At 42.6% G+C, this 27,369-nt stretch overlaps 7 protein-coding genes across 7 annotated transcripts; 4 read left to right on the forward strand and 3 right to left on the reverse strand.

Moving 5' to 3' along the window:
• Positions 1-2,593: 2,593 nt before the first annotated feature.
• FOMMEDRAFT_109016 (ubiquitin-like conjugating enzyme) lies at positions 2,594-5,322 on the reverse strand. The gene is made up of 7 exons (XM_007267316.1): positions 5,072-5,322; positions 4,911-5,019; positions 3,552-4,667; positions 3,368-3,499; positions 3,190-3,305; positions 2,952-3,138; positions 2,594-2,875 (listed from the first exon to the last, which is right to left on the reverse strand). The coding sequence occupies exons 1-7, from the start codon at positions 5,308-5,310 to the stop codon at positions 2,708-2,710; spliced, it is 2,067 nt and encodes a 688-aa protein (XP_007267378.1). The 5' UTR covers positions 5,311-5,322; the 3' UTR covers positions 2,594-2,707.
• A 377-nt stretch (positions 5,323-5,699) lies between these two features.
• Positions 5,700-6,179, forward strand: FOMMEDRAFT_29086 (uncharacterized protein; the record flags this gene model as incomplete). The annotated part of the gene is made up of 3 exons (XM_007267317.1): positions 5,700-5,792; positions 5,852-6,100; positions 6,159-6,179. 3 exons carry the CDS (start codon positions 5,700-5,702, stop codon positions 6,177-6,179), a joined length of 363 nt encoding a protein of 120 aa, XP_007267379.1.
• A 701-nt stretch (positions 6,180-6,880) lies between these two features.
• FOMMEDRAFT_157107 (uncharacterized protein) lies at positions 6,881-12,130 on the forward strand (the record flags this gene model as incomplete). The annotated part of the gene is made up of 10 exons (XM_007267318.1): positions 6,881-7,151; positions 7,236-7,313; positions 7,372-7,518; positions 7,575-7,703; positions 8,164-8,433; positions 10,838-11,002; positions 11,071-11,313; positions 11,369-11,692; positions 11,752-11,917; positions 11,977-12,130. The coding sequence occupies 10 exons, from the start codon at positions 6,881-6,883 to the stop codon at positions 12,128-12,130; spliced, it is 1,947 nt and encodes a 648-aa protein (XP_007267380.1).
• Positions 12,131-12,307: 177 nt separating this feature from the next.
• Positions 12,308-14,596, forward strand: FOMMEDRAFT_124098 (chaperonin GroL). The gene is made up of 4 exons (XM_007267319.1): positions 12,308-12,536; positions 12,606-12,656; positions 12,713-12,773; positions 12,841-14,596. Exons 1-4 carry the CDS (start codon positions 12,359-12,361, stop codon positions 14,324-14,326), a joined length of 1,776 nt encoding a protein of 591 aa, XP_007267381.1. The 5' UTR covers positions 12,308-12,358; the 3' UTR covers positions 14,327-14,596.
• Positions 14,597-15,010: 414 nt separating this feature from the next.
• Positions 15,011-15,567, reverse strand: FOMMEDRAFT_141174 (ribosomal protein L14; the record flags this gene model as incomplete). Its single annotated transcript, XM_007267320.1, has 3 exons — positions 15,011-15,037; positions 15,127-15,492; positions 15,541-15,567. The coding sequence occupies 3 exons, from the start codon at positions 15,565-15,567 to the stop codon at positions 15,011-15,013; spliced, it is 420 nt and encodes a 139-aa protein (XP_007267382.1).
• A 286-nt stretch (positions 15,568-15,853) lies between these two features.
• FOMMEDRAFT_87756 (glycoside hydrolase family 92 protein) lies at positions 15,854-19,566 on the reverse strand (the record flags this gene model as incomplete). The annotated part of the gene is made up of 22 exons (XM_007267321.1): positions 15,854-16,027; positions 16,089-16,291; positions 16,353-16,500; positions 16,555-16,641; positions 16,690-16,698; positions 16,758-16,886; positions 16,948-17,037; positions 17,094-17,162; positions 17,220-17,287; positions 17,337-17,467; positions 17,517-17,586; positions 17,756-17,816; positions 17,872-17,933; positions 17,988-18,018; positions 18,071-18,330; positions 18,385-18,549; positions 18,604-18,775; positions 18,825-18,871; positions 18,921-19,035; positions 19,089-19,163; positions 19,283-19,335; positions 19,389-19,566. 22 exons carry the CDS (start codon positions 19,564-19,566, stop codon positions 15,854-15,856), a joined length of 2,397 nt encoding a protein of 798 aa, XP_007267383.1.
• Positions 19,567-20,531: 965 nt separating this feature from the next.
• Positions 20,532-23,158, forward strand: FOMMEDRAFT_134605 (MFS general substrate transporter; the record flags this gene model as incomplete). The annotated part of the gene is made up of 17 exons (XM_007267322.1): positions 20,532-20,769; positions 20,891-20,958; positions 21,017-21,021; positions 21,167-21,215; positions 21,266-21,285; positions 21,346-21,369; positions 21,421-21,495; positions 21,559-21,712; positions 21,774-21,822; positions 21,879-21,950; positions 22,010-22,129; positions 22,188-22,212; positions 22,358-22,416; positions 22,472-22,664; positions 22,723-22,808; positions 22,860-22,907; positions 22,974-23,158. 17 exons carry the CDS (start codon positions 20,532-20,534, stop codon positions 23,156-23,158), a joined length of 1,470 nt encoding a protein of 489 aa, XP_007267384.1.
• Between the last annotated feature and the right edge of the window lie 4,211 nt (positions 23,159-27,369).

Consider the following 27,369-nt stretch of genomic DNA (forward strand, 5'->3'; position numbering starts at 1 on the left):
AAGGAATAGGTAGATCTGAGCAGAATGTACAAGTTCTGAAGGTAATAATTAACAAGACAAGAGTAGTGCAGAATGACAAAGCTATACTTTAGAACAAGACAATATGAGACAAGATGAGGTGAGATAAACATTTACTAAGGAGACTGTCAAACTACACACTAAGAGTCACAGTAGAGAGTAACTTGATTGCTAGAAAGTACAAATTACATGAGAGTATTTATAGAAATTATGAGTCCTTTGTAGCTACTAGTCCTTTGTGAACAAATCCACTACTGTCTCCTTTGTATTAACTTATCCAGGACTCCAGATCTGAGTCCCCTTTGTATTGATTGACTAGCTGTCTGAAGGCTCAGAGTCTTACCTTTGTGAATCAGAACTAGAGTCTAGAACCTAACTAGTCTGAGTTGAGTGACCAAGACTATTGTGTGGGCAATGATGACATAATTGAAGGAGATTCTGTGTTATCCAAATAAGATTACTACATAGTTACATATATGATATGCACTGTTCCTCCCGCATCGCTGCGGCGCGGCTGTGCGTGGTGTTAATCCAATTACTGTACCCATCTGTATGGGTACAACCAGGCAGAGTGCGTTACCGGTGGAAATTGGAAACCTAACTATGTGGACGCGTTACAGTTGCTAATACAGACAACCAGACGGACGTTGCCGGAAGTTACTATACTACATTAGTATTAGTATATAAATTCAATCGTAACAATCCAATAAGCTTTTCAAATTTTCTAACACTTGTAGTATACAAAAGTAACAAAACTACACTTGAATTGTCTTATATAATATAATGCTCGCTTAAAACTATGTAACGCTCCTTAAGGGAAAGCAACTACTGCTATGCGTTACGCGTTACTGCTACATCCTTTAAACACAACCGTTCCTTTAAACAGACTGTAATATCTTACTCAAATCTTAATATTATTTTATGAAAATTTAATACAAGGTATTACTATATGACCCGAATGTATATATAAGATTTGAGAGAAATTGAGCAAGAAATAAAATTAAGAAAAATCAGACAGTTAAAGAATTTAGTAAAATTGTCCTGTAGTAAACTTTGCAAATTTTCTGGTGATATTTCTATTAATCCAATCAAGTTGAAATTTTGCATATATGATTATTAGTATCCAAAATATACAATTCTGCAGTTTTTATTTTAATACACTGAGTTGTACAATTTATTAAAAGTAAACATTAAGAAAAGTCAAGAAAGCGTGACAGAAAGAGAAATGATCGACACAATGATGTAATTTGCCAAACCTTTGTGTGAGAATTGTGTCAGAGCATTTGCCATACCCTTGCTAATAAATTAGTGTTTTTTTACTCTTTTTTTCTGCTTGCTCACTCTCTATTCTGCTTAGTACACTATAGTCAAGCATGCTAAGTTTAAATCTCTAAAAAAAGGGAGGAATTGGAGGAAAGGGAGAGGAATATGAGTCAAGCACATTAGGAAAAAGCTACATTACTTATAATGTATTATAGACTTTGTAAAGTATAATGTAAGTATTGTATATATATTGTAATAAAATTATAAAGATCTTACAGTTATTTGCAATATATATACAATACTTATATTACTTTTACAAAGTCCACAATGTATTACTATGAATCTGACTTTTTCCTAATACAGTTGAGACTTATTAGTTGGACTAAAAAAAGTCCCAGAGAGAGTGTCTAGGACTAAGAGGAGTGGCTAGTATGTTTAAAGGGGTTACAGTTGGAACATTAAGGAATAGGGCAGCTGGAATAAAGTCTATCCTAGAGTTTAATACTTTAAAATGCTGTTTAATGAAGGAGGACAATCAGACACTGACAGAACTTATTTGGATCTCTTCTAATCAAAGCTGCCTATTCAGTCATAATGATATTGAAAGGGCAGCTAATTAACTCCTTAAGGCATGATATGGTACAAGTTACAAGTCTGTAGGACCTACATTTGTTTAGAGATTCCTAGAGTATTATTATACTAAGCTAAAAACTTACTAGATTTCTCATCTTAATACACAATAAGTAAATAGTCTAAATCTAACAGCTGTTAGTAAATGGTTTAACATTCTGGAGGAGGAAACTGTAAGATCTTTATAATTTTATTACAATATATATACAATACTTACATTATACTTTACAAAGTCTACAATACATTATAAGTAATGTGACTTTTTCCTGATAGAGTCACAGGAGTGAATAGAAATAAGCTAGCAGCTTTCAAGAGGAGGAAATTTTGTACAGAGAGAGACAGGGGCCTAGGAGGAGCTGGTAGGATAGTTGGAGTGTGCCAGTATGACAAGAGTCACAGTCTGTTCAAAGGAGCACTTTTTGTGACATTTCCCTCATTTTTTCTTGTCTCTCTATTAATTTTTTGAGGCACTCTATACTTGTATAATTTTTACATAGTATACTAATCATAGTATCACACTCACACAACACATACATTCTAATACATTCTGATCAGAAGGGCTCAGTTGTATCAAAGTTACATTATCCTCATGTTAGCAAACGTGATGCAATACTAAATATAGACAATGTACTTATATCTTGTACATCTCACCTGAGTCACCATTTATTTAATAAAACAAACACGTTATCATACACTATCGCTAGTACACATCAAGATTCGTTAGTCGGCTGGGGTATACCACTCCTCCCGCAAACGGCGGGATGTACGTCTGTCTCATTTATTATCAATCAAGTCTTCACAGTTCGCCCTCGTCATCGTCCCATTCTGCACCTTCCATGGCTTCCAGTAACGCCTCTCCTTCGATATGCAATTTGTCCAAGCCAGTTAACTTCTCCAGGTACTTTGTATCATTGAAAGCGTTCAGAAACATGTCAAACCCCTCCTTCTCATATGCTTGCAGGACCTGGATTGCCAAAGCAACCGAACAAAAGCGCGATGAAAAAGATTGTAAGATAGAAGCAAGGAGGAAGAGAACATACCGCTTCACTGCACCCCGTGCATCTCTCATATGCAGCCCCAACGATAGGTAAGGTTCTAAACTGTGCGAGGAATCCGCGCAACTGGTGTGGCACTACACCCAGCACGCCTTTAAATCCACTCTTCTCAGCAGCCTCGTCGTCATAATCCTTTGAGAGGTAATCTGGCGATGGAGCAGGAGCATGGACACTTTCAAAAATGTCAGTATATGTTATTCAGAGACGTCTATTCAGCTCATACCCTGCAGGATGCTGTAAGACAGAAACAAGCAATTCAACCGCCGAAGCAGATGCTATTGCGGCCAACCCTGGCCGGGTCACAGTGCACATTTGATCCAGAGTGCGATCCGTCAGAGACTAACGATGAAGTTAGAATCGACTCGTGACTAAGTGAAGAAACCGGAAAAGCAAAAGCGTACGTCTGCAGGTGCAACAACATCGTTGCAGTAATAACATCCGAGATTCGGCGTCGCAGTTGAAGCTGTAGAGGAGCGAGCTCCATGACGCATGACAAGATAAGAATCAAACCCAAGGGCAGCGTTCAGCACAATCTAAAACCCCGTTTTAATAATAAAGGTGTCGCAGATGGGAGCACTTCCGTACCTTTCCCTTCGCTTTTCCTATTACTGTCGGCAACCATCGGCTCTCTCTCGAGTCCATTAACAAAAAGGTTGCATCATGTTCCGCAATAAGTGTCTCGAGCTGGGCAATATCTTGCCGTACTTGCTCGGTACTTTGTGGTGGAACAGGATGGCCGGGCATAGGTACCGATAGCATAATCCCTTTAGCGTTGACACCTGGAAAGATTCGTCTAACCGCGTTAGCCGCGCATGCAGCCTTCGGCTTTCCTCCTTCTAAACAGTCCTCAAATTCAAAAAGGGGCTGCCGTACAGGATTGCTGAATGCGACAACTCCGGAATCGATGAAAGTTATATCGCGTACGCCCCACCCAAGCAGGACACGCGCGACGTAGCATCCTAATGTTCCAGCACCTAAAAGTAGACAACGCGTTCCCGCTATGCGCTCGAGGTCAAGCGCGGGAAGAATGCGCCAGCGCATGAGCTTGAGGTTCAGATCAACTGCCTGAGCGGCAAGTTGTCTCGGGTCGAGCATGGGTGCAAGATCCGCGAGGCGTGCGCCTAGCTTTCCGGACGTATTCTTCTCCCAGCCTACAGCACTAGGTCTTTCCGTCGATTCTGACGCAGGACATTCAACTACTCCGAACCGGCTGCGCGACGGTACACCATCGCGAGGCTTTTCTGTATCTCGCCAGCAAAGTACACGTACTGTTGCGGCACCTTTGGTCAGAAAGCGTTCGCGGAGATGGGCAAGCACATTGCGCAATGGCCAGCCTGGATGCTCTGGGCTTGCGGACGGGTCGAGAAAGCAAACGAGCTGTTGCGAGGGTGGAATGTCTTCGAAGAAAGTCGAAAATTCAGACAACGGAGCAGTCTCATATTCGTTTCCTGAAGGCCGAGCCAAGAAGAATGGAAGAGGATTGGACGGCAGCTTAGAATGGATTGACGCGAGTATGGAAACACCAAGGACGTCTGAAGCGGATTGCCATCCAGGTTCAGTGATAGACCAAGCTGGTTTTGCCACAAGAGCCGGGAAAGCAAACCAGTAGTAGTACTTGTACTTCTTAAGATCCGCGAAGGTAATCAGGAGAAATCTATTCAATACGCTGGAGTCCCCGGTATCCCTGATTGCGTTCCATATCTATAAGATTCTTATCAATAAGTGCACTTGGACTCTAAATAGTTCAAGGGCTATTGCAAGACTTCCTGGCGCGTGCACGCGAACAAAAGCCTCTCCGATTATGAGGAACAAAGAATGTCCACAATAAATGTGTCGGTAATTATGCCAAAGCAATGTAGCCGGGACAGGGCATTATCTGGCGGTTCTCGACCGTCGACACAAATGGGACAAGATATATGCGCATATTCTAGCAGCAGTACGTACCTCGTCGGCGACCTGATTAAAGAGTGCAGATTTATCTGCAGCCCTAAAGTCCTCAATTGTGTTGAAGTTCTTGAAGGTCCCGGTGCAGCGAATGGAATGCTGTAGGGGTCTGGGATTAGTCAATATCAAGGAGACAACGTCGAAGATCGCTCCATGCTCACTTTGCGTCGACATCAAACGCATCTCCACCGAGGGTTATATGACATCCGAGGTCGACCTCTTTTCCCGTTTCTCTGTCAGTGATGGAACGGCCGACGGCGTAAGTTGCTGAGATTGGTAGTGAGTGTTCAGCGAGGCGGAGAACATCAACCTTAAGGCGGGTAAGTTCATGCCAGAACTCGGGCTGGACGAGCGAGGAGAACGGGGTAAACTGCACGATGGTATTCTTATGTGCCGTCATCGCAGTACTAGCTAGAGCCGACGGACGATAGGAGATGCTACGTTAGTACGTATTGCTACTTACTACTGCTGTTGTTATCGTCTGCTTATGTGCGACGTGCACGTGCATCTTCGTCACGTGAGAAATTTGGCGACGGACAGGCGAGTTCAGCGACGCCATTGCCATTGTCGAAGACTATTCACAGCACGTCTTAACGCATCTTTGGGATGGTGAGTACTCCAATTCATGCTGTCGAAGAGTCCCTGGCAACTCTATGTCTACCTCTTGATGTCTTTCGGACGGTGCATTGGGTGTTTGTTGGTTGGATTGGGTCGGTTTGTATCGGATGGACATCTACTGGCGGGAAACGCACATTCTCTTCATAACCCCCTCATCTCACTCCAGGCTCAATGCTGATCAACGATCTCTTTTTAAAGGCATCCGTAGATCTAGCTACTTCGTACGCTGCGCTCATCCTTGCCGATGATGGCATCGAAATCACCGTACGTCTTAGGCTCGATTCGACACCAAAGGGGAACCACTTTGACTAAGTCTCGTACAGGCAGATAAGATTTTAGCATTAACGAATGCGGCATCCGTTGAAGTAGAACCGATCTGGGCATCACTACTTGCGAAAGCCCTTGAAGGCAAAGACGTTAAGGACCTATTATCCAATATCGGTTCAGGAGCTGCTGCACCAGTTGCTGCTTCCGCTGCTGGTGGTGCAGCGGCTGGAGGCGCCGCGGCAGAAGCGCCGAAAGAGGAGGAAAAGAAGAAGGAGGAAGAGAAGGAAGAAAGTGACGAGGATATGGTGTGTCACTTCCTCATTTACCATGCTCACAACCAGGTATTGACAAATGTTCGTAAAGGGCTTTGGTCTTTTCGACTAGTCTTACCATTTTCTTTGCGTCGCGTGTCTTTACTTTCTCCAGTTATTCTATTTCCTGCATTTTTGCATCATCCTTAAAACTCCCTTTCATTATGCCTTGCGCTATGCTGTACTCATCCGTGACGCACATTAGCAATAAAAATGTCAAGCTTATGCTCAAACTCAACACGCTCCATAGAAGGAATGAATGACGGTAGCACTTGGTGTCCGAAACGTACGGATTTCTTCTGGTTTCTTTAGCTTAGATCTTGTCCCAGTCCGTGGATGTGATCGTTCAGGACCCGCCAATGCCCACTGATGTCCTCACCAGGACCACAGCAAGAAATACCATCGTTAGTACCTGGTAGCCGACTTCTCTTGGATCATCCCTTCTTCCGCGCGCGATCCGCTCTTTGCGCGCCCCCCCGCATCCTGTTTTGCATCTGTAGACGACCGTTGTGGCGTACGAGGCGAAACCCAAACCGATCATCTTTGCGTCAATTCAATGATCAGAAGTCCCGCTCATAGCACACTTTGCGCTGATAATGAAGTCCAGATTTGGCCTGGCGTACTCTTAGGTATCCATTCTGGGGCGTCCCCCCTGATGTTCATTTCTCCGCATTTTTGTAACGACCTGTTACATGCACTTTGCGCCGTCTTCGAAGCATAAATATACACTCCCCCGTCTGTGCCGCGCAATCAAAGATTTGCTCGTTTCTCACCATGTCACAGAAGCTGCAGAAGGATGATAGCAATGAAAGGCCATTCTCAAGGCGAATCAGCAGCTACAACTTTCACAGAATTCATAGTTTCAAGGACCTCACCGCACTCAGAAAAAGCTCGGATTCAAACCCGGGTTCTCGTAAATCTAGCTCAGCCGATCTCCTAGAGTTAGCAAAAAGATCGGAAGGATGGAAACCCGAAACTGTGGAAGAGGACTGGCAAGAAGCTAGTGAGTATAGTGAAGCAGGGTTGTTCAAGCCATTGATCAAAGGTGAGAGTAATGGAACCAGATTCCGGCTAGCTCGTGTACTGACTTGAAACGGGAATCCGCCTCAATTGTCGCTGAACAAACCAGCACTCAATAAGCACGGCTATGAGGGAGCAATCGTTACTTACCGGAGAAAAGAAGCTGATCTAACAGCAGGCATAAAAGGTGTGGATAATTCTATTCTGTATATGACGATGGGACCTTACCGATATTTATTCATTAGTGGAGCACTGGAAAAGAACCGTACGCATTATAGGCAAGGAGTGGCAAAGTCTAGAAGATGTTCTGAGACTGGTGCAACTCGAGATGGACTTCGTCTACCTAGATCCACAAAAGCATTTGAGCGGAGGAGCCATTGAACTCTACACTTGTACGACTTTTTCTCTGCCGCAGTCTCTCTGCGAACTCATACTTAGATTCATTTAGGGTTATTAAAGCCCGAATTTGGGCAAAGCTCCCAAGAGATATTCGAGTTTAGCAACGAAGACTTGAAGGACGACAAGCCGAAAGTGTATTTTAAACCACACGGAAGCCACGACGAAGTCGTCTTAAAAGGTTTGTACCTTCGTTCCTGTCCTATCACGATGACATTTAATGATGTCCTTCTTGCGGTTCAGTCGAGTTTAATAAAGAAGAAAACAAAGGCAGAGAGTGGACAGTGATAGGAAAAAATCGCGAAAAAGCTATTGAAAAGATGCTAGCACATCTTCACTTTGTAGAACTTATACGAGGCCAGCCAAGCTGGGTAGAAGGGAGAACTTGGGACGAGCTATTTGACCGTATGTTCTTTTTCTCCACTTCGGGCTACACGTCGCAAGAGCAATCTATTTATAACATCCTATTTATTAGTTCGGGACGAAAGTTACCCAGGTTCTAAACTATTCTGTAAAAGATACAAATTTGTAAAGCCTGATAGATCTGAAGGGGAGCTCTGGACAATTAAACGTATGTTTTTTGATATTCGGGTTCTTCCTACAATTAGTCTCTCTAACAGTAACTGACTTGCCTGAGGCAGTTGCGAATTCAAGTGACGGTGATATTCAGAAAGCACGCGATTCGACAAAAGAAAAAGCTGCTCAAAAACTCCTGAGAAAACTAAAGGATTATCAATTTCAATATAAGACCCAACCACATTTTGACATACAAGACGTGGATTATTTTAAGGCCGATGACGAAGCTCCAGATGGAGACCAGCATGACAAAAGCAAAACTCCCCACTGGACAGCTCTTGATAGGAAAAGAGATAAAAATATTCATAATGGCGTATTCGTACCTCTATTTGACGGTAATTATCCGATATTACTACTACTATAAAGATATGTTGAGGAAAGATCACTTACTTCATGTGACTCGTAGAAATGCGAACAAGGAAGAAGAATGGAACAGTTTTTTATCGTCAAGACGAAGAATTATTCTGGTACTTAAAATGTTAGCTTCGTCACTTTTACTTTCCTGGTATGGGCTAAAGGGATATGTCGATATTAGATGAAGAACCAGATCCTACCGATCCTAAACACAAACCCCCATATACTGTAATAAGAAAAGCAAACACTCTTAAATTTGCCGTCTTTAGAATGATACAGGTCCTTCAAGAAACAAAGGTGGACCTCGACAAAGATGAATCATTTGCATCAATCAATCGTAGTAAGTAATGGTGATAGTTTGTTGTTGCTGTACAGCTTAGTACTATAAATGACAGTAATAAAAATCAATAATAAATTGTACAAAAGAGCTTTTCCTAAGGCATTTATACAAAACAAAAAAGTTTATCATCAAGTAGACATTCCAAGACAGGCCCAGTACAATCAAGGCACTATACACTATATTAAAAGTAAATCCCTGAAACAAAACATGATTATAATGATTTCTAAAAGTCTTTATAGTTGATCACTCATTCTGGGGTTGGATAGAATTTGCAAAAAGCAAGCATAAAGCAATAGACCAGATGGCAACCCATTTAACTTATATGCCAGTCACTGAAGAGTCCTTTAAATATTTATTTGGAAGGGAATTTAACAATAAGGAAGATGAATGGAATGGGCTATTTAGAGGTATAATAATATTTCTTAATATATTAGACTACACACTTAAATATATCTCTAGAAATAAAACATTATAGAAATGGCAGACTTTTCTATAAAGGACCTCAGAAGTCTGAAAATCAAAATCATTGTTTTAAGTGTTAGTATCTAATTTACTAAATATTAGTATGTTAAAATACTAATATAAAAAAGTTGCAAATCCCTATTCAGGAGAAATTGCAAGTGTTGAGAAATCAAGCCCAAATATTCTTAACATTGTAGAAGAATTAACACATAAATTGAAGTCAAGTTTGGGCCATAAAAGAGAAAAGACAACACCTCAGACTTTCTCTTTAGAAGCTACTAATGATGATGAAAGAGAAGACATTATTAAATATGAAATAACAGAAGAAACAGTAAAAGCTAAACCACAATTCAAGAAACTGTTTGCATGTATGTTTAAAACTATATAAAAAATGCTTATTTACTGATTTTCAAGCATAACAGCTGTGAAGAAATTTAATAAACATGTAGCTGAAGATCAAGATGGAAAACCAACTGGAAAGAAAGCTAAAATATTTTGTACTGAGAAAGGACATTCTTTTTACAAGTTAACTACTGTTGAAGGTAAGCTATATTGAAACTGTCAATTAATGTTTATATAATCCGAGTTAACTTTACATAGTTATTCTTATAAGTGAGGATGGTAAAGAAGAAGTATTAGCATCAGAAATCAAGTATAATGTTCAATCTGCAATTTCATCCGTTTTATATAGCTTTCAGTTTGAGGAGGTTACAGAAGATAATGAGAATTACTATTATATCTTCAAATGTAAACTAACCTTTTACATTTATATGTCTATCTAAACCTTCTTATTTAACAGGTTTGAAGAATAAGTTCAATAATCAACAGTTCAAAGTAGAAAGAAAGAAGGATAAAACGAAAGAGTTCAAATATTATATATGCTGGGTTGTAAGAGGTAATCCTACTATAAGCGGTTCTGACAATAATGTCTAACTTACGACTCATAACATAGTTACATGTCGAGCTGCTGATTTTGTGTTTCAAGTCTACGGAAGGGAAGAAAGAGAAGCAATTAGAGAGATGGAAAAGTTACTAAGTTATGAACTAGTTGAACAGGTGTCATCCTCTGCATATGGTGATTGTAGGCTATTTTACAAAACAAAAAACAAAAAACATAAGTATAAAGGTATATCTGTCTTTCATATTAGGAATCAGGTAATATTTATGCGGGTTTCCAGTTATCCATCCGATATGGGGTGTTCAGCTTGAAGCAGAAGAAAGTACAAAAGACAAAGCACGTCAAGCTATATTAAATGCAATAGAACAAAATACCAGTACAGCAAAAGTAAACTTTATATTTGATAAAACGTACATGAAGCATCCTAGAGAACATGGCTATACAGACGTGAAGTGGATAAAATATACAGAGAACTGTGAAGAAAGGAGCACGCTTCATGGACTGGAAAAAGGTATGTCTATTACATTTGATCTCAAAAGTATATTAACTTTGAAAATAAATCAACAGCGCTTAGAGGTGTTACGGGCGCAGAATTATTTTATTGCCAGAGTCCTAAAGGAGTGAAAGGTGTTTCAGTTACTGGAAATAGATGTCTTCGCTTTTCTTATAGCTTGATTTTGATCAGTTACGACTGAAAGATTCGTATATGAAAAAACCGTTCAAAGAGGAAACCTATCGGATCTAGCCAAAGAGGCCATCCCAGCGATTAAATTTACGGAGCTAGACGCTGAGACATATAAAGGTGATAATCAAACTGCTGTTGAGGAGAAAATCGCCAAATTACGTCAATGTATGTACTATCTGCATTCACTGTAAGATCTTCTACTATCTAATTCCGAATCTCTTCAAAACATGTAGGCATTCAAACATTAACAAATATTGCTTGCAGCCGGTATTCTTGGCTCTCTGAATCTGAGAAACATGCTTTACGGGCTGAAAAACCCGTCATATTCAAAAGAGAGCTTGATAACAAGACAGAATGTCCCTCGTTGGATGTTCCACCGAATGAACCATGGAAAGATAAGCTCCGCTGGCACGATAGAGGCGTCGGCTGGGTTAGAATGGAAAAGGGACGGAAGGATAAGGGTTATGTTGTAAAGGGTGTGTTTATAGTATTTTACCTTTTCAACGTGCTTTTCCACTAACAGACATGTAGTTGTCCATTCGATGTTTGGGTTTGCAAAATGTGGTGCAACGATCGAGGATGCATTACGAAGGTTGATTGATCATTATCACTATACCGAAGTTTCGCTTAGTACCATTGATGAACTTGATGAATTCAAGAATAAAGTCATATGGAAGGTAAAGATATTGGAATATAAGGGTTTTGGACAGTGTCGGTTCTTCTTCAAGAAGAAGGGCTTCACGCAAAGACATGGCAGGGAGGCGACCACGTCCACGCATTCGAGTCGGAGACAGAACCTCTCTGCCGCAATGGCCTCGCCAAATGATATGACGGAGGCCACGGTTACTATTAAAGGTGAGAGTGTTTCACAGTGTTTCCGATGAGAAGCTACGTTCTCTAATATGGTGGAGAAGTCGACCACGAGGTCAAGGGGATCCAGTACAAGGTGGTTGAGACGAGCAACACTGAGGAAGGGCTTGCAGACAAGGCTACTGAAAGGCTCGCTAAGTTGTTGGGTGACGATGCAGCTGCTAGGAAACAGGGAAATGCCTTTGCTTTTGACGAAAGTATTCCACGTTGGTGAGTTTATCCGTTTTGCCAGCTGAGCTGTTGACAGAGATGCTCATCCACATATCCAGGGCGGAATTTCTTTGCTGGAAACCGCGTTCCAGAGTCAGCCATACGAGTAGTACTAGTACTAGTAGCACGAGTAAAAGTGTTGCGCGACAGAGCAGCACTGGTACCAGCACTACCAATGCTAGCAGCACCAGCCATTCCAGGAGGACGGAGTAAAAGGGCTCGGTGAGAGTAGTTAGGTGTTGGATGTAATAACTTAAATAAGCATACAAAACAAATATAATAACTACAGTGTGAGACTGTGAGTGTTTTTTCCTGAAGATTCGACGGGTTATGTAAGCCGAGAATATTTCTTGACGTGGACGCTGGTTTTTTCGTCCGTTCGTCCCTTGTCCTCCTTCTCCCTCCTGCTCCTGCTGGTCCTTGTCCTTTCCTCTGTTCGTCATGCATCATCTTGGTCGCTCTTCCTCTGCAGCTGTCCGCCGTGCGGCAAAGACCCCCAAGGCCGTCTTAGCTCGCGGTGCTCATAAGGAAATCAAGTTCTCCAACGACGGCAGAGCCTCTATCCTTGCTGGCGTTGACGTCCTTGCCAAGGCGGTCAGTGTCACGCTGGGCCCAAAAGGTAGGGTGTTCCTTGTTATCTCATCAATCGTTTCTAAGTCTTTCCCCTCTTTTTGCTTGCCTTTTGCAGGTCGGAATGTGATTATTGAGCAATCCTTCGGTGGTCCAAAAATCACCAAGGGTATGTCCTCTCGAATTTTGCTGCCCGAAGGGGCTCTCATCACAAGTTATCATTAGATGGTGTCACTGTTGCCAAGTCCATTTCGCTGAAGGACAAGTTCGAGAATCTTGGTGCGCGGTAAGCCATGGCTCTTGGTACATGCGCTAACATTGGCGTGACTGATTTCGTCATTGTAATTCTGTAGTCTCGTACAAGACGTCGCGCAGAAGACGAACGAGACTGCTGGTGACGGAACGACAACCGCAACCGTCCTTGCTCGTGCGATCTATGCAGAAGGCGTGAAGAACGTCGCTGCTGGCTGCAATCCGATGGATCTTCGTCGAGGTGCTCAGGCGGCTGTTGACCGCGTAGTTGACTTCCTGTCAAAGAACACGAAAGACATTACGACGACAGAGGAAATTGCACAAGTTGCAACTATTTCTGCGAATGGTGATACGCATATTGGCAATCTCATCGCGACAGCCATGGAGAAGGTTGGCAAAGAGGGAGTTATCACAGTCAAGGAAGGGCGTACGATTGAGGATGAGATTGAAATTACGGAGGGAATGCGTTTTGACCGGGGTTACATTTCACCATATTTCATCACGGATGTCAAGAGCCAGAAGGTCGAGTTCGAGAAACCGCTTATCTTGTTGTCCGAGAAGAAGATCTCGGTGTTACAGGACATCCTACCTTCGCTTGAAGCAGCTGCGCAGGCTCGTCGTCCGCTTCTCATTATTGCTGAAGACGTCGACGGGGAGGCACTAGCGGCATGCATACTGAACAAGCTCCGTGGTCAGCTCCAGGTGGCCGCAGTCAAGGCTCCTGGTTTTGGTGACAATCGGAAGAGCATTCTTGGTGACCTTGCAATCCTCACTGGTGGTACCGTCTTTACCGACGAGCTTGACATAAAGCTTGATCGCGCAACACCAGATTTACTTGGTTCGACTGGGTCTGTGACGGTCACGAAGGAGGACACCATTTTCCTCAACGGTGAAGGTTCAAAAGATGCTATCCAGGCGCGCTGTGAACAGATTCGCTCTGCACTGAACGACCCGACGACAAGCGAATATGATAAGACTAAGCTCCAGGAGCGACTTGCGAAGCTCTCTGGTGGAGTCGCTGTAATTAAAGTAGGTGGTTCGAGCGAAGTTGAGGTAGGGGAAAAGAAGGACCGTTACGATGATGCGCTCAATGCTACTCGTGCGGCTGTTGAGGAAGGAATTCTGCCGGGTGGGGGTGTTGCTCTGCTCAAGGCATCACTTTCACTTCCGACCAGTGGAGACTCCAACGCAGCTTCGTCGTCCTCCGAGCCTATCCCTACTGCAAACTTTGACCAAGAGCTCGGAGTCTCGATTATTCGTCGCGCTCTGAGCCAGCCTGCACGCACAATCCTCACAAATGCAGGCGAGGAGGCATCTGTAATTGTTGGAACCCTCGTTTCGCAGCACGGTGCACCAGAGCAATTTGCGCAGGGCTATGACGCGAGTAAAGGTCAATACGTTGACATGATCAAGGCTGGTATTGTCGATCCACTCAAGGTTGTTCGAACGGCACTCGTCGACGCTGCTGGTGTTGCCAGCTTACTCACGACGAGTGAGGCATGCATTGTCGAGGCTGAAGAAAAGGACAAGCCTGTACCTGGTGGTATGGGCGGCATGGGCGGCATGGGTGGTATGGGTGGTTTCTGAGTAGATTCATCTGTTGACGTCTCTTGCATTTATTTTCTTTATATGGCTTTCATGACGAGAAAAGTACCTTCTCATGTAGACGAGCTGGCGTATTTTTTGTTAGCTCGTCTTCTACGTGATGTTTTAGTTTACAGCCCCTTTCTGTCCCCTAGCATTAGTCACATCCTTTCGCATCTATGTAGACCTCATAATGCACATCAATCCCCACTCCATCAGTTCAGTAAAACAGGTTGCTTTGAGTATTGAATAGATGACAACCTGAAGTAGTGCCACATACGATTTGGAGTCATTCACGTCCAAGCTTGAGAAACGGGAAGTCAATTTTTGCTAAGCAATCACCGTTGTTTCCTGTTGTTCAATCATGAGTTTAGAGTGACTTAGAAGCGAAGGTACAAGTACGTCTGATTTTCATTAGATGCAAAGTAGGAATAGCAATCCGAAGTGCATGAGGGTAAAGAACTCGGCTGTGTTCCTGGGCAGTATTCAGATGTATTGTAGCAAGAAGCGACGCAGACAGTCCCAAGTCAAGTGGTCCCCAGTGAGTTGAGAGTCTGAAGCGTGGACCTAGGAATTTTCACTCGTCTACTGACCCCAAGCCTGTGAAGTCGACCAAATTTTTCCAGATGTCTACAGCTCTACGGCCTGGAGCAATCAAGGTAAAAGAACAGGATATATTTAAATGTATTAAGTATGCATGACGATGACGAAAGCCTTATAGTTATACGTTCGTCATAATGCCTGTGTGTATAAAAATGTCAGATACAAAAAGTTTGCAACCTTACACAATCGTCGTAACACACCTTCGGCGCCAAGCTAAGCACCTTTCCCCAACCCTTCGTTCGAAGCTCAGCGCTCACAGGACCACCAATTCGCGTACCAAGCATCTCTTTTTTGCTATTCAATAGCACACACGCGTTGTCGTCGAACTTGACGATCCGGCCGTCGGGGCGAGGGGCGGGCTTTTTCGTGCGAACGATGAGTGCACGGCGGACATCCCCTTTTTTCACTCTAACTGCGGTGGAGGAGAGGAGTGCAGATGCGGGGATAGGTCTGGCGCGTTTGACGACGCAGACGATCTCGTCTCCGACACCGCCTGAGCCGTGATTGACTTTGTGCTTGAGGACGTTGACGCACTCGACGATTAGTGCGCCTGAGTTGTCTATGACCTATGGGAGATTGAGAGCGTGCTTATCGAGACATTATTGAACACGTACGTTGAGAGTGCCCTTGAGGCTGATCATTGCCTGCAGGATTTTTGTTGGACTCTGGAGACTGGAGACTGGAATCAATGGATGTCGTTGAAGGTAACTTATAGGCCACGTGACTGAACAAAGGTCATGCAACTTTCAGTGTTTCAACCCGCTTTCAACATTGAATCAACAAGCATATACAACAGCCTGAGGGGTGCATGCCCATAATCCATACTATACATCTGTACTACGTCTGTCCTATTTGTATACTTACTTCTCAAAAACCAATCGATTCTTCCTTTCCCAGTCCTTGATTTCATTCTGATTCCGCTCCTCCTTAAGGACTAGAAAACCCTCCTGTCGACAACGAAGGGGGAAGGGCATTGGGTCCATTGCCACACGTGTTATTAATGTTGCTTGACAACTGTAGTTCGATCGTAGATCCATTTTCGAACACGTCAAAGTCCAAATAACAATTTGACTTGTACCTCTCGCCATTCACTTTGACGCTCTAAATGCGCCAGTTTTGTCAATTGATACTGAGCGATTGGAGTATGTAAGACCGTACTGACCTCGACGAAGACATTACCGCCCGTCCCATCTGATGGATTACCACGGAAGCCGTTTGCGATGATAGTTGTCGTGGAGTTAAACAGTGGATTGAAAAATGAGACTTGCGGGAAGTAGGGAGACGAGAGGAGATATTGTCGCGTTGCAGGAATAGGATATAGTCCAGCTAAATAGAAGAAGACATAACTCGCCATAGCTCCTGAGTCTAAGGTCGGGATTTGTATCAGAAGCTTGCTAAAGTGAAACTAAAATGCGACCTCACGTACCATCGTTTCCCGGTAATCCGTTAACAGACGTATTGAAATCTGATGCAATGACTTGACGAGATCTCTGCGTGCTTAATCCAGGTCTGTTGGCATAATGGTACATGAAAGGAATCTGTTGAGATGGTTCGTCCGTCGCATCAAAGTAGTGCTTTGGCGAGAAGCAGTTAACTCCAGACCATGCAAAGGACAAGATTACGCTCACTTCATCAAAAATAAAATTCAGGCGCGAAACGAATGATTCGTTTCCGCCTTGCAATTCGATGAGCCGTGCTGTGTCATGCGGAACAAACTAAGGCCGTTTAGTAGAGGCCCCGAGTCATTCTGAAGAAGATCTTACTTGGGAGTACTACAACGGCGTCAATCAAGGATTAGGATTGGAATAACGCTTTAAGTAATTTTGCTCACAACGATAGGAGACGATTCATAGAATCCATCGCGGTTCGCGGCATTCAAGAAGCATGTTGAGTGGAGCGGATCGTTCACGCTACAATGACGCGGATCCGTATGATTGAAGGTCCCGTTTGCAAAACGTGGCTATGGAGATGGTAATAGTTCCATATTATTGGACATACATGGAGTGAAAATAGTATAGTACCTGCACCATGCCCTTCACGAAGTCAGGTCCTCCAGGAACGGTGGTATTCGGGTTCCATACATTGAAGAAGTTGCCCGACCTGTTTTGGTACTGTTGTTGGCTTAGTGACTGACTCGGAAATCTTTCACAAGGTGTTAATAACTGACCTTTACAACGTCGTCCGATTTACCCAAGAGTTGTGCGACTTGCGAAATGGCAAAATCACCAAATGCATGCTATTTAATTCCAGGACTAAGGAACAGACGGTTCCCTGTTAGAACTAGAAAACATACTTCGAGTGTTCGTGAAACCTGCTTAGTATTCGTGCCGCTCATTTCGAATATGTCACCCGGGATATATCCTTAACAACAGTCAACCTGAATACCAAACTACGACAATATTATACAAACCAAGCATCTTCCAGATGTTAGCCTGACGACCCTGCAAGTCCCAGTTTGGAGGCTGATCCTCGGCGTCGGCCAGCAGGGCATTGTATAAATCCGTTGCCGAAACGTTCAACGAATCCGAGAAGTTATGAAACCTAAATCAATCAGACCTTTGCTCATGTAAACGAGGAATCAAGGGCCAACTTTACAAAGAATTCTCCAAGTATAGGATCAGCATCTAAGAATACCATATGTGAATAATTAGCCACAGCCACTGAAGGTTCGGAAACATGTACTACTTCCTCCTTGGATAAAATGTTGCGCAGTAGCACCGCGGCATTCCGGAAGCCATCCTATTATCGCGTTGGTCTACGTCCGAGTCGTTGAACTTTTCTGGGACAAACCTTCATGCTGTTGGATATTTATCTGGCCTCGAACAATACGAGCAAAATTTTCTGGGTCATGGAGAGAATAGAGAGGATAAAGTGTGCGGAAAGTGTCCCACTAGGGCCGGGTTAGTCAACAGAGTGTTTGTGTTGATGAATAGACTTCTATTTACATTGCAGTAAAGTGAGTCATAATACGGCTCGGTAGAGTTCCATTTCGGGTTCTCTCCAGTGTCTGAGTCGGAGTGTCAAAGGAATCCTTGCGTACAAATGAACTAAGTACACTCACAATCCGCAGGTGAGATATGTGTCCGATATAGCTAGAACCCAAGTTGTTGACTTTCTTTCCTTAAGGAAAAATAATCAACCTACGGAAGAGTAAAGGAGTTCAACAGTTTCGTCATCCACGTCAGTGGTATTGACCTGAACTCGATTAAGGATATCTTTCCATTGTGACTGACTAGCAGCGACAGTCTCATCAAAGTTGAAGTCAGGTATTTCCGACTCAGCATTCGCACACGCTTGGTCTGTGGAGATGAAAGATACCCCGACCCGTGCGAGGATCGTAGTTGTGGAATCCGGAGATGGATTGGGCGGGAAAGTGAGCAAGGCACCAAGCTCCGACACGAATCCTTCGTCACTGAGATTAGCTGCCTTATCTCGATTAGAATGGCGGAAATACAAACCGAAATAAACTTGGTTTAGGTTTGTCGCGAATCGAACAGGAAAGTTTCCAAGCCAGCTTCCATATTCCGTTGGAGCGGTGAAGTTGTAACCATCTCCACGGAAATCAAAGCAAGCAAATACGGAGTATCGGCCGGGGCCAAATGAAGCCGCAAATTCGGCTCCACCTAACGTGCGTTTAGGATCATGCAATATGATTTTTGTATAATATACCATCTCACCGACTACGTGACCGGTATTTGGATCGACAGTCATGAATGGATTAGTATTGCTTTGCTGACCATCGTTTGTTACATCGACGACGAGTCGAGGCTCGGTCGAATTTTGCGGGAATGTATACCGATGTAGGGCAGTCCTTCGCGTGGAGGTAAGCTCGACACGTATGCCAGTAGACTAATCTGACGTTAAAATTTATCGTGATGTAGGCATCGCATAAACGCACCAAGTTTGTAGAAAAGTATCCAGGAGACCCGAAATCATCCGGGGTGCCTATATTAGATTAGAAATATGTTTTGCAAAACAATATGCTTAGTGATACCATCGCCAAGTATTTTCCGTTGAGCCTTCCTTCCATCGATTGATGTCTGGCAGCTTTCAAATGTCGAATTACAGGAAGCAAACGGCCAAAGTTTGAAATTTGATAGAGGAACTCCCTGGAAAGGAATATTAGAAGATATAACCATTTGAGGTAGAGAGTATCGCCTACGCCTCCGGTGCCACTGTCATGTAGCTGAGAGAAGCCGGTTGCGTTAAACGTCGAGTTTGCGTCGTATCCTGCTTGCTGGATTTATTCCAAAGCAAGTCAAGTTATTTCGAGACCAACTTGGGAAGGTTGCTTACGTTATGCTATCACCCGAATTAGTGAAGATCTGCATCACATTTTTGGAGTAGGCAACTTACGGGAGAGTCTGTGTCCATCCCAACCTTGACCATGCCGTGCGGGACAGTCGCTCCTATCATATCACGTTCAGTTATCATTCCAATAAAAAGAGGTATAAATTCAGACCTGGGAATACATTTCCTCCGTTTGTGGTACCAATGAAAACATTTACGAGGGACAACGGATCACTTAGATTGAGGGCACTGCTTCTTGGACCAGAACTAGTGCTGCCTGTCGTTCGTGGAACATGCGCAAACGCATCTCCGGTGTAGGCAAAGAGTAGGAAAGTGCCAGTCAAAATCATTGCAGCGAATTTACTATGTCTTCCAAAGCTGCTGTGGCTTTATGACTAGTTTGCTTTGATCATGTGAGTCCTACTCGGCGTGAACGGGACGCTTCTAATTTGTCTTTCATTTTTCGGAAGCATATTCCCGCCGCTTCTGTGTCAATCAGCTCTAGAACTACTCGAAGAGCACATGCGCTAGTGACACGCGCCCGACTTATTTGATGAAACGATGGCGCTCGTTCAAGCGAGCACGCTTGATAGACTACACGTCCACAAGCTCCTTGTGTTCTCAAGAAGATATGCGCTTAAAAGTTATACATCTCCAGAGTTCTTAGTTTCCAACGAGAAAGCAGTATAAAGAAATATTGCATCCCTTTTAACGGCTGCTTCTGCACTGCCTCGTTCTTGTCTCCAGGTTTCAATGTTGATTTCCTCCTTAGCTTAAGTACAGCAACTGCTTGTCCGACATTTCAGAAGAACAAATCCCAGCCTTGGAATGCACCGTAAAGGGGCCACCTTGGGAGAGCAAATGTTGATGTTGACTTTGATGGCGACTTACGTTTACCTCTACGATCTTTGCAGCCACCAAACAAGCAAAGTACCTTGTACAAGAATAGAACGCAGGTACATGTCAATAATTTTCTTGCCCACAGGTCATACAGCGGCACAGCAGCAGAGAAGGCAGGGCCGAACGTCTCCCGTGTCATTTAGAGCTCCAACCCATGACCTTATTAAAAGCGCACTTCGAGATTCTTTTCCCATCCAGCGGTATTTCAATGATCGGATCCGAGGGCTTCTCAATTCCATCCGTCCAATCCTAAGCAGCATGCATGGCGTGCTTGATGCTATATTAGCTCGAGCAGTGGCTCTTCAGGATAAGTGAATGGATAACTTTAGATCTCCGGTGGAGGCACATATAAAGCGCGCGATGTCGACTCTTATCGCGGTGGACCTTCTTCCTTTCACATAGGTAGTCGACCGCGATGCATGCAACGGGTGAAAAACTGGACAAGAAACGAGCGAGCGTCTCGGAATCTGCGTCGGAGAAGAAGGCAGGACTCGACGAGGCATGGTTGGAAGCAGTCGATTTTGGCGGCGCTTCAAGTTTGCCTCCGCCTCCAGATCTCACAGCGGAAGAGGAGAAACGACTATATAGGAAAATCGACCTTAGGTTGATGCCGATCTTGAGCCTCATGTACCTTTGTTCTTATTTGGATCGAGGTGAGTAAACATGGCCCGGTATTTTCCTTCAGTTGGGACTTATGAATGAACGATTTGCTTAGGAAATATTGGTGCGCGAGTGTTCTATTTATCGTTGACATAATTTAAAAATAAATCCAAGGAAACGCGAAGCTCGCTGGGCTGGTTGAGCAACTCAACTTAACTGGCAACAAATACAATATTGCTCTCGTACGTTACCTCAATAGTCAAATTTCTAGTAGCATTTCTAACTCGAATTCCACTAAAGACGATGTACTTTATTGTGAGCACCATTTTGAACGTGTAAGAATCGTATTGAAATGTTTTTTATAGCCTTATGGCTTGGGGGAATGTCCTGCAAAGTATGTGCAAGAATTGGGACAGACTAAATCTGCATAACTAAACGTATTCGAATTAGTTTGGTGCTAAAGAAATTCAGGCCATCGAGGTGGTTACCTGGGATAACTGTATGCAATTCTTCCATTGCCGCCTTTTTGTTTTACTCATTCATTAAAAGGTCGTGTGGGGTATTGTAATGTAAATCCTCTCACAACATTTTCTTTCGATGTCGCCAATAACCAGCGTTATTTTGAACAGGGCCATGATGGGATTAGTCAAATCGTCGGAGTTCATCGCATTTCGCACATCACATTCTTCTAACTCCATTAATAGCTATCCGCAACTTGTGGTTGTACGGATTTTCCTTGGCTTCGCCGAGGCTGGCTTGTTCCCTGGAGTAGTTTACTAGTAAAGACTTTCATTATCATATTATGGAACACAGGATGAGCTCTGACCCTTCAATTTGACTAGCTTCACATTCTGGTATCCACGTCATATGCTCATGCTCCGTATCGCATATTTTTACGGTGCGGCGACCATTGCTGGCGCGTTTTCAGGTTTACTTGCTTTCGCAATTGAGTTTATGGATGGGGCACACGGCCTGAGAGCCTGGTCATGGATTTTCGTGCGCATTATCAGCTACACTTATAATCCTGCATCTTGGGTTTGATGTATAACAATTCTAGATCCTTGAAGGAATTGCAACTGTCACAGTGGGACTTCTTGCTTTCCTAGGTGAATGGGAATTCCTCTCATTTAAACTTGGACACGCATTTTATCAGTTTTGCTAGTTCTTGTTGACTTCCCAGCCACTGCACACTTTCTTACGCCAGAAGAACGTGCATATGTCATCCACAAGAAAAGTCAGTCTTTCATTTCAGATCGCACCTTGGCGCTGCATTGATGACCGCTTGAAATACAGAATACGACAACACGCAGGTAGGAGAGGCTGAAAAATTCGAGTGGCGGTATGCCTGGGCAGCGCTTAGTGACTGGCAAGTATGGCTGCACTTATTGGTGTACTTTTCTTTCGTCGGCCCCAGTAAGTTCTTATCCATCCTTTTCCGAAGGCAGGGTATGAAAAAATTACCACCCAATAGTTTACGGGATTTCACTGTTCATGCCGTGAGTTCTCGTGCAATATCGTACTCTTGGGATAAAAAATTGATTCGTATCGATTTTGCTCTACCCGACAAAAGCACAATAATTTCCACGTATGTATTCACTCCAGCCATATATTTGAACAATATTCATTATGTTGCACCATCAGGTTCGGATTCAGTGTTCCGATCACTCAATTATTGACAGTTCCACCATATATTGTGGCTAGTAAGGCAATTTAATGTGTGCAATACACCTGGCTAATTGGTGTGCTTGTAACCAGCACTTCTCTTACTCACCTTCGCGTATTTCTCCGATAAGATCAAGATGCGCAGTCCTTTCATCTTGATAGGACTAACAATGATGCTTATTGGATTTACCATCAATATTTCACCAGCGCCTCATGGTGTTAAATATTTTGGCGTTTTTCTCTGTGTCGGGGGCTCGTATTCCGCATTTCCAGCTATAGTTGCTTGGTACGGAGTTGCTTGCGATTACCGAAAATTGGTTGACATAAACGATTGTTGGATGCAGGCTTGGCAACAATCTAGCCGGACAATATAAACGAGGTGTCGGTATGGCGCTGCATATTGGCCTTGGAAACTTCTCTGGAGCAATAGGTTCGTGGCATTGGTGAAGAACCTTGTTTGTGAAATCTAAACATGCCTTAGCGAGCAATATCTACCGGTCGCAGGATGCTCCACGGTATTTAGTCGGTCGTAAGTACACTACACCTACTGGCATTGCAGCTTTGAAGCGGAATGAAATCATAATTACGCATCTAGATGGTGTCGAACTTATGTTCGTTGGGATCGGCTTCGTCTTCGTGCCTCTTCTCGTGTTTCTGTATAACCGGATAAACAAGAAACGGAAGGCAGAGCTTGAGCGCTCTGGTGGAATAAGCAAGTATACAGTTGAGGAATTGCATGAAATGGGCGATAGGGCGCCAGATTTTGTTTATTCGCTGTAGAATAGAACACCCGAGATAATGAATTTGACAAGACAATAGGCGACTTCAATTAATTGGCAGAGGGACTTGCAGAGAGAGATCGGCATCAGAAAAGTAAGATCCCGTGTGCAGCGCAAGTCCCTCAAAATTGAAGTGACGACTTGCAGAGGATCTGCAAGTACTTAGATAATAATGTTTATATAATTAAATATAATTATTTTAATCTCAAAATGGAAATTTTGGATTCAGATGTGAGACATGAGTGCTGTTACACAAAAAAAATACAGAAATTGTCCCCCCATCATCCTCAGACATCTAAGATGGACCCAAATAACCTCTAGGATCCTTCTCAGTATCAAAATCAGCCACAGACACTAGTAACAGTTCTACCAGGCATGCAAATGCATGCATTTAACTAGCCAACTCTTATACATACCCAGCTTCAACCAGGTTTCTTGTCTCCCAATTCACCTAGTCCTGCCCCAAGTGCTCATGCACTTGGTCAAGAATTTCCTGAGAATGCTTCAGCTCTGTTAGCATTCAATACTCAACAATTTCAACAGTCTCCAGGTCTTCAGATGCAGAATTCAGCTCACAATACATCTCTAGCTCTATAGCTGAAACAAGAGAGCATGTCTCCAGCACCTGAGAAGTCAAAATATAAGGGCAAGGAGAAAGAGAAACCTGTGCTGAGAAAGAAAGGGAAAGGTACACACTATCTCTCTGTATTACTTTTTATGTGCTAGGCTTCCTTTTCAGTATATTTTTACTACAACATACACTTACTCTTTTCAAGGGTCACAATCAGGAAAGAATGCACATCCTTCTGGTATTTCAGACACAGAGACAAGCCAGTTAGACAATAAACTGAAGGAAGAGGCTGAGATCATTGAACAGAAAGACACAAAGGGGAAAGTGTCTTAGGACAAGGAGAATGAGAAGAAACTTGCCAAATACATTTGTACACTAGAAAGATGGTCAAAAGCCCAGACCTCCATTAAGAAGTATTGTCAAGAGGTATGTAGACACCTCTCTGTATTACTTTTTATGTGCTACACACTATTAAACTTGTTTTTAGGCTTCCTAGACAATATTGGATCAATATACTACTGATCAAGTGATTACAAAGTGGCATTTGTTGTTTAGAACATATAAGGACACAAAAAGTAAGTAACTCCTTTATGTTGTACATCAAAATTGCTTACCTAAGCTTGTTAGAGTAGCAAAACTATACAGGAGGAGGTGATAGGGACAGGGAGATACTAGGCATGTGGACTTCTGTAGTAACATGTAAGAAATTTGCAGAAGGAGCAATCTTTACTATTATTGACTGAGTATGAGTCTTACAAACTCTTAGGCTTGTTTAATTTGTATGGTTCATACAAAGGCTTACCTGTTATTAGAGCAGATGGATGTCCAGACATTGAGAGGCCTATTGAATTCAGTTCTGGATGTAGCTTTAAGGATATTAAGGCAGATGTTGAGGAGGATAAGAAGAAATGTAAGAAATCTGATCCTACTACTGTATTCTCCAAAGTTGTTAGTAAGGCCCTAAAACTTGTACAAGAATGACAAGAAAAAATGACAGAGCTTGAATCTGAGCAATTTGCATACCAGAAACAAAAGGATGAGAGGGATGAAGAGTACTAGAGGAAAAGAATACAGTCTGAAGATTGAGCTGTAGAAATACAGATACTATATGATTTGGAAGACCTGCACAACTTGAAATTAGATAGATACTGTGTACTGTGTAATTCAGAGGATCCAGTAGAGAAGGAACTTGCTGTAGACCTTCAAGATAAGCTTCAAGAGATAGTGCAAAGGATCAGGGAACTTTGACAGGGTGGAAATTAGTATAGACTGTGTTGAGAGACTGGTTTCTACTATATGCTTTGAATAACACTTAAACTACAGTTCTTGTAACATTCAGTAAGGTACTTAATATTTAAATGTTAATTCATTCATTCCTTTCATAGAGTGTGCTAAGTTACAGGATAGGAAAGGCATTTTTATTACTAATGTGTGTTACAAATGAGTACAGAAAGTACCTAGATATTCCTACAGTTTATACATTTGAGCAGATTCTTCCTGTATAGTACACCTATATTATAAAGCTTGTTTCCACCCATGTGATTTATATTCCTGACCTGTTCTGCTACCATTTGGTCTTCACTGTCTTGAGCAGTAGCAAAAAGGCCTGTGTTATTATGACTATTGTAGTTTGTAATAGTTTCTGGGTTGTTGTTTAAATTGATCAATATATTGTGTATAACTATCAGAGCTTCAACCATTATATAAATGATGTTGAGCTTGTATCTAGGAAAACTTTATAGGGAAGTGAATCATCCTTTAAGTATCCTAAATGTGTGCTCAATCATAATACAGTAATGTGAGAGTTTGAAGTTAAAATCTCAGTAATGGCAAGACTCTTGAGAGTTGTTTGTATGTTTGTAATCAGTGAACAGGCAGATAGTGAACTGGGTGAGTGGGTAACCTATATAAAATCAAAACATTAATGAACCCTGTACTGTTCCAGGAGATTATAATGAACCAAATAGTACTCATGGTACAGATGGTATACCTTTATCAGCTAGAATATACTTGTCTCTATCAAAGTGCTCTGCTAGGAATCACCATATCCTGGACTCTTTGAAAACAGTAGTGTCTTGAACATTTCCAGGCTAGCCTAAGTCAAACTTGGTAAAGTGCTTTCTGTTGTCACAGACTGCCTGAAGAACAATCTAAGAGAAAGGACTATGAGAGAAATGCAAAAAGACAAAAAGACTATTATACTTACTAAATAGTACTTTTTTCTACTGAAGTAAAGATTTCCATCTTTCCTAGGTTTTGTAGTAAGTAGGATGAGTAAACTGTCCACCATACTAATACACTCTGGAAATCCTTCAGCTTGAAGACATAATTTCAGTTCTAGACAATGTTCACTAGTAGGCCAAGTAAGAAACCAAGGCCTGAGCCAGCAAAAAGCAGTACAGACACAGGCACAGTATAGAGGTACTGTGCCTGCTATAATGGATGATTGCTCTACAACCTTAATACCTGTTGTACTACTGTAATGTAGTAGAAATACAGTAAGTTACTCCTAATGAGGACACTACAGACATTTACTAGTTCTCCTGAAGACCTCATCATCCTTGATGAGGTCACTGAGCATCTTGAATGAAGTACAGTTGACTCTAAAGAGACATGGATTAGAATACAGTAGCATGCATATGATTCATAACCTTCAAGACATACCTGAAGAACACTTTGAAAATATAATCTGAAGTACCAAACAGCAAGTTATTAAGGAAATCCTCAGAGTGGGATGCACTGTATGAGTCACAAAATGAAGGGCAAGCATGAAGGAGCAGACAATGAGCTTCATATGTAAGAAGAAGGCTAAGGAGCAGGTTGAATTCAGTGTCAAAATGCAGAATACACAGGGTAGATAGAGCACCCATACTCATAGCAAATTTATTACTGTAATAAGTAGAGCCAGGCATCTTGAAAGGAGAATGGAGAGTGTAAGATATACAAGAAAATGGCCTGTATATGCACTTAACATGCTCTTCCTATATGGTCACATGACCATGCTTCTTGGTATATTTCATGCTTCTTAAGGATTTATGTTGTGGTATGCAATCAAATGTTTATTTTTTTTCAAACTCTGTATGTCTGCAAGTGCAAACAAGTGGGTGACTTCCTGTAAGGAATTTCAATGTTTCTAAACTCCAGACAGACCAAACAAAATTTTAAGCAAGATAGAAGTAAGGAACTTCAAACTGTAACACAGAAAAAACAGTCAGATTCTGGTCACTAAGTCAGAGGCAGATTCCATTACATAAGAGACTAAATGGAGTTAATTTTGATGACAAAATGACAGTAGCTCAGGCACAATTACTATAAGTGTTGGCTAAAGTGCTTTAGGATAGGATTTCTTGTGTGTCAAGTCTGAAGAGGGGGGGTCAGACCCCTCCTTCAGATTCTCAATTTTGGAGTGTAGTGAAAAGTGAGTGTTATTCGGTTCCTGCTTCACTTACTCTTGCTTACACTCAACCAATGTCACCCAGCAGTTTAGGATTTGAGAAAAAAGCTAAATATGCTTATGGGAAGTCACCCAGTGGGTTTGAGCACTTGCATGCACTTGCAGACAGTTGCACAGATCTCATCTCCATTTGGTATCTATTAAGGTACATACTACTTTGCCAAGACACCCCAAAATCTTCCTGCCG

Source organism: Fomitiporia mediterranea (genome assembly GCF_000271605.1).
Source record: "Fomitiporia mediterranea MF3/22 unplaced genomic scaffold FOMMEscaffold_7, whole genome shotgun sequence".
Taxonomy (NCBI): domain Eukaryota; kingdom Fungi; phylum Basidiomycota; class Agaricomycetes; order Hymenochaetales; family Hymenochaetaceae; genus Fomitiporia; species Fomitiporia mediterranea.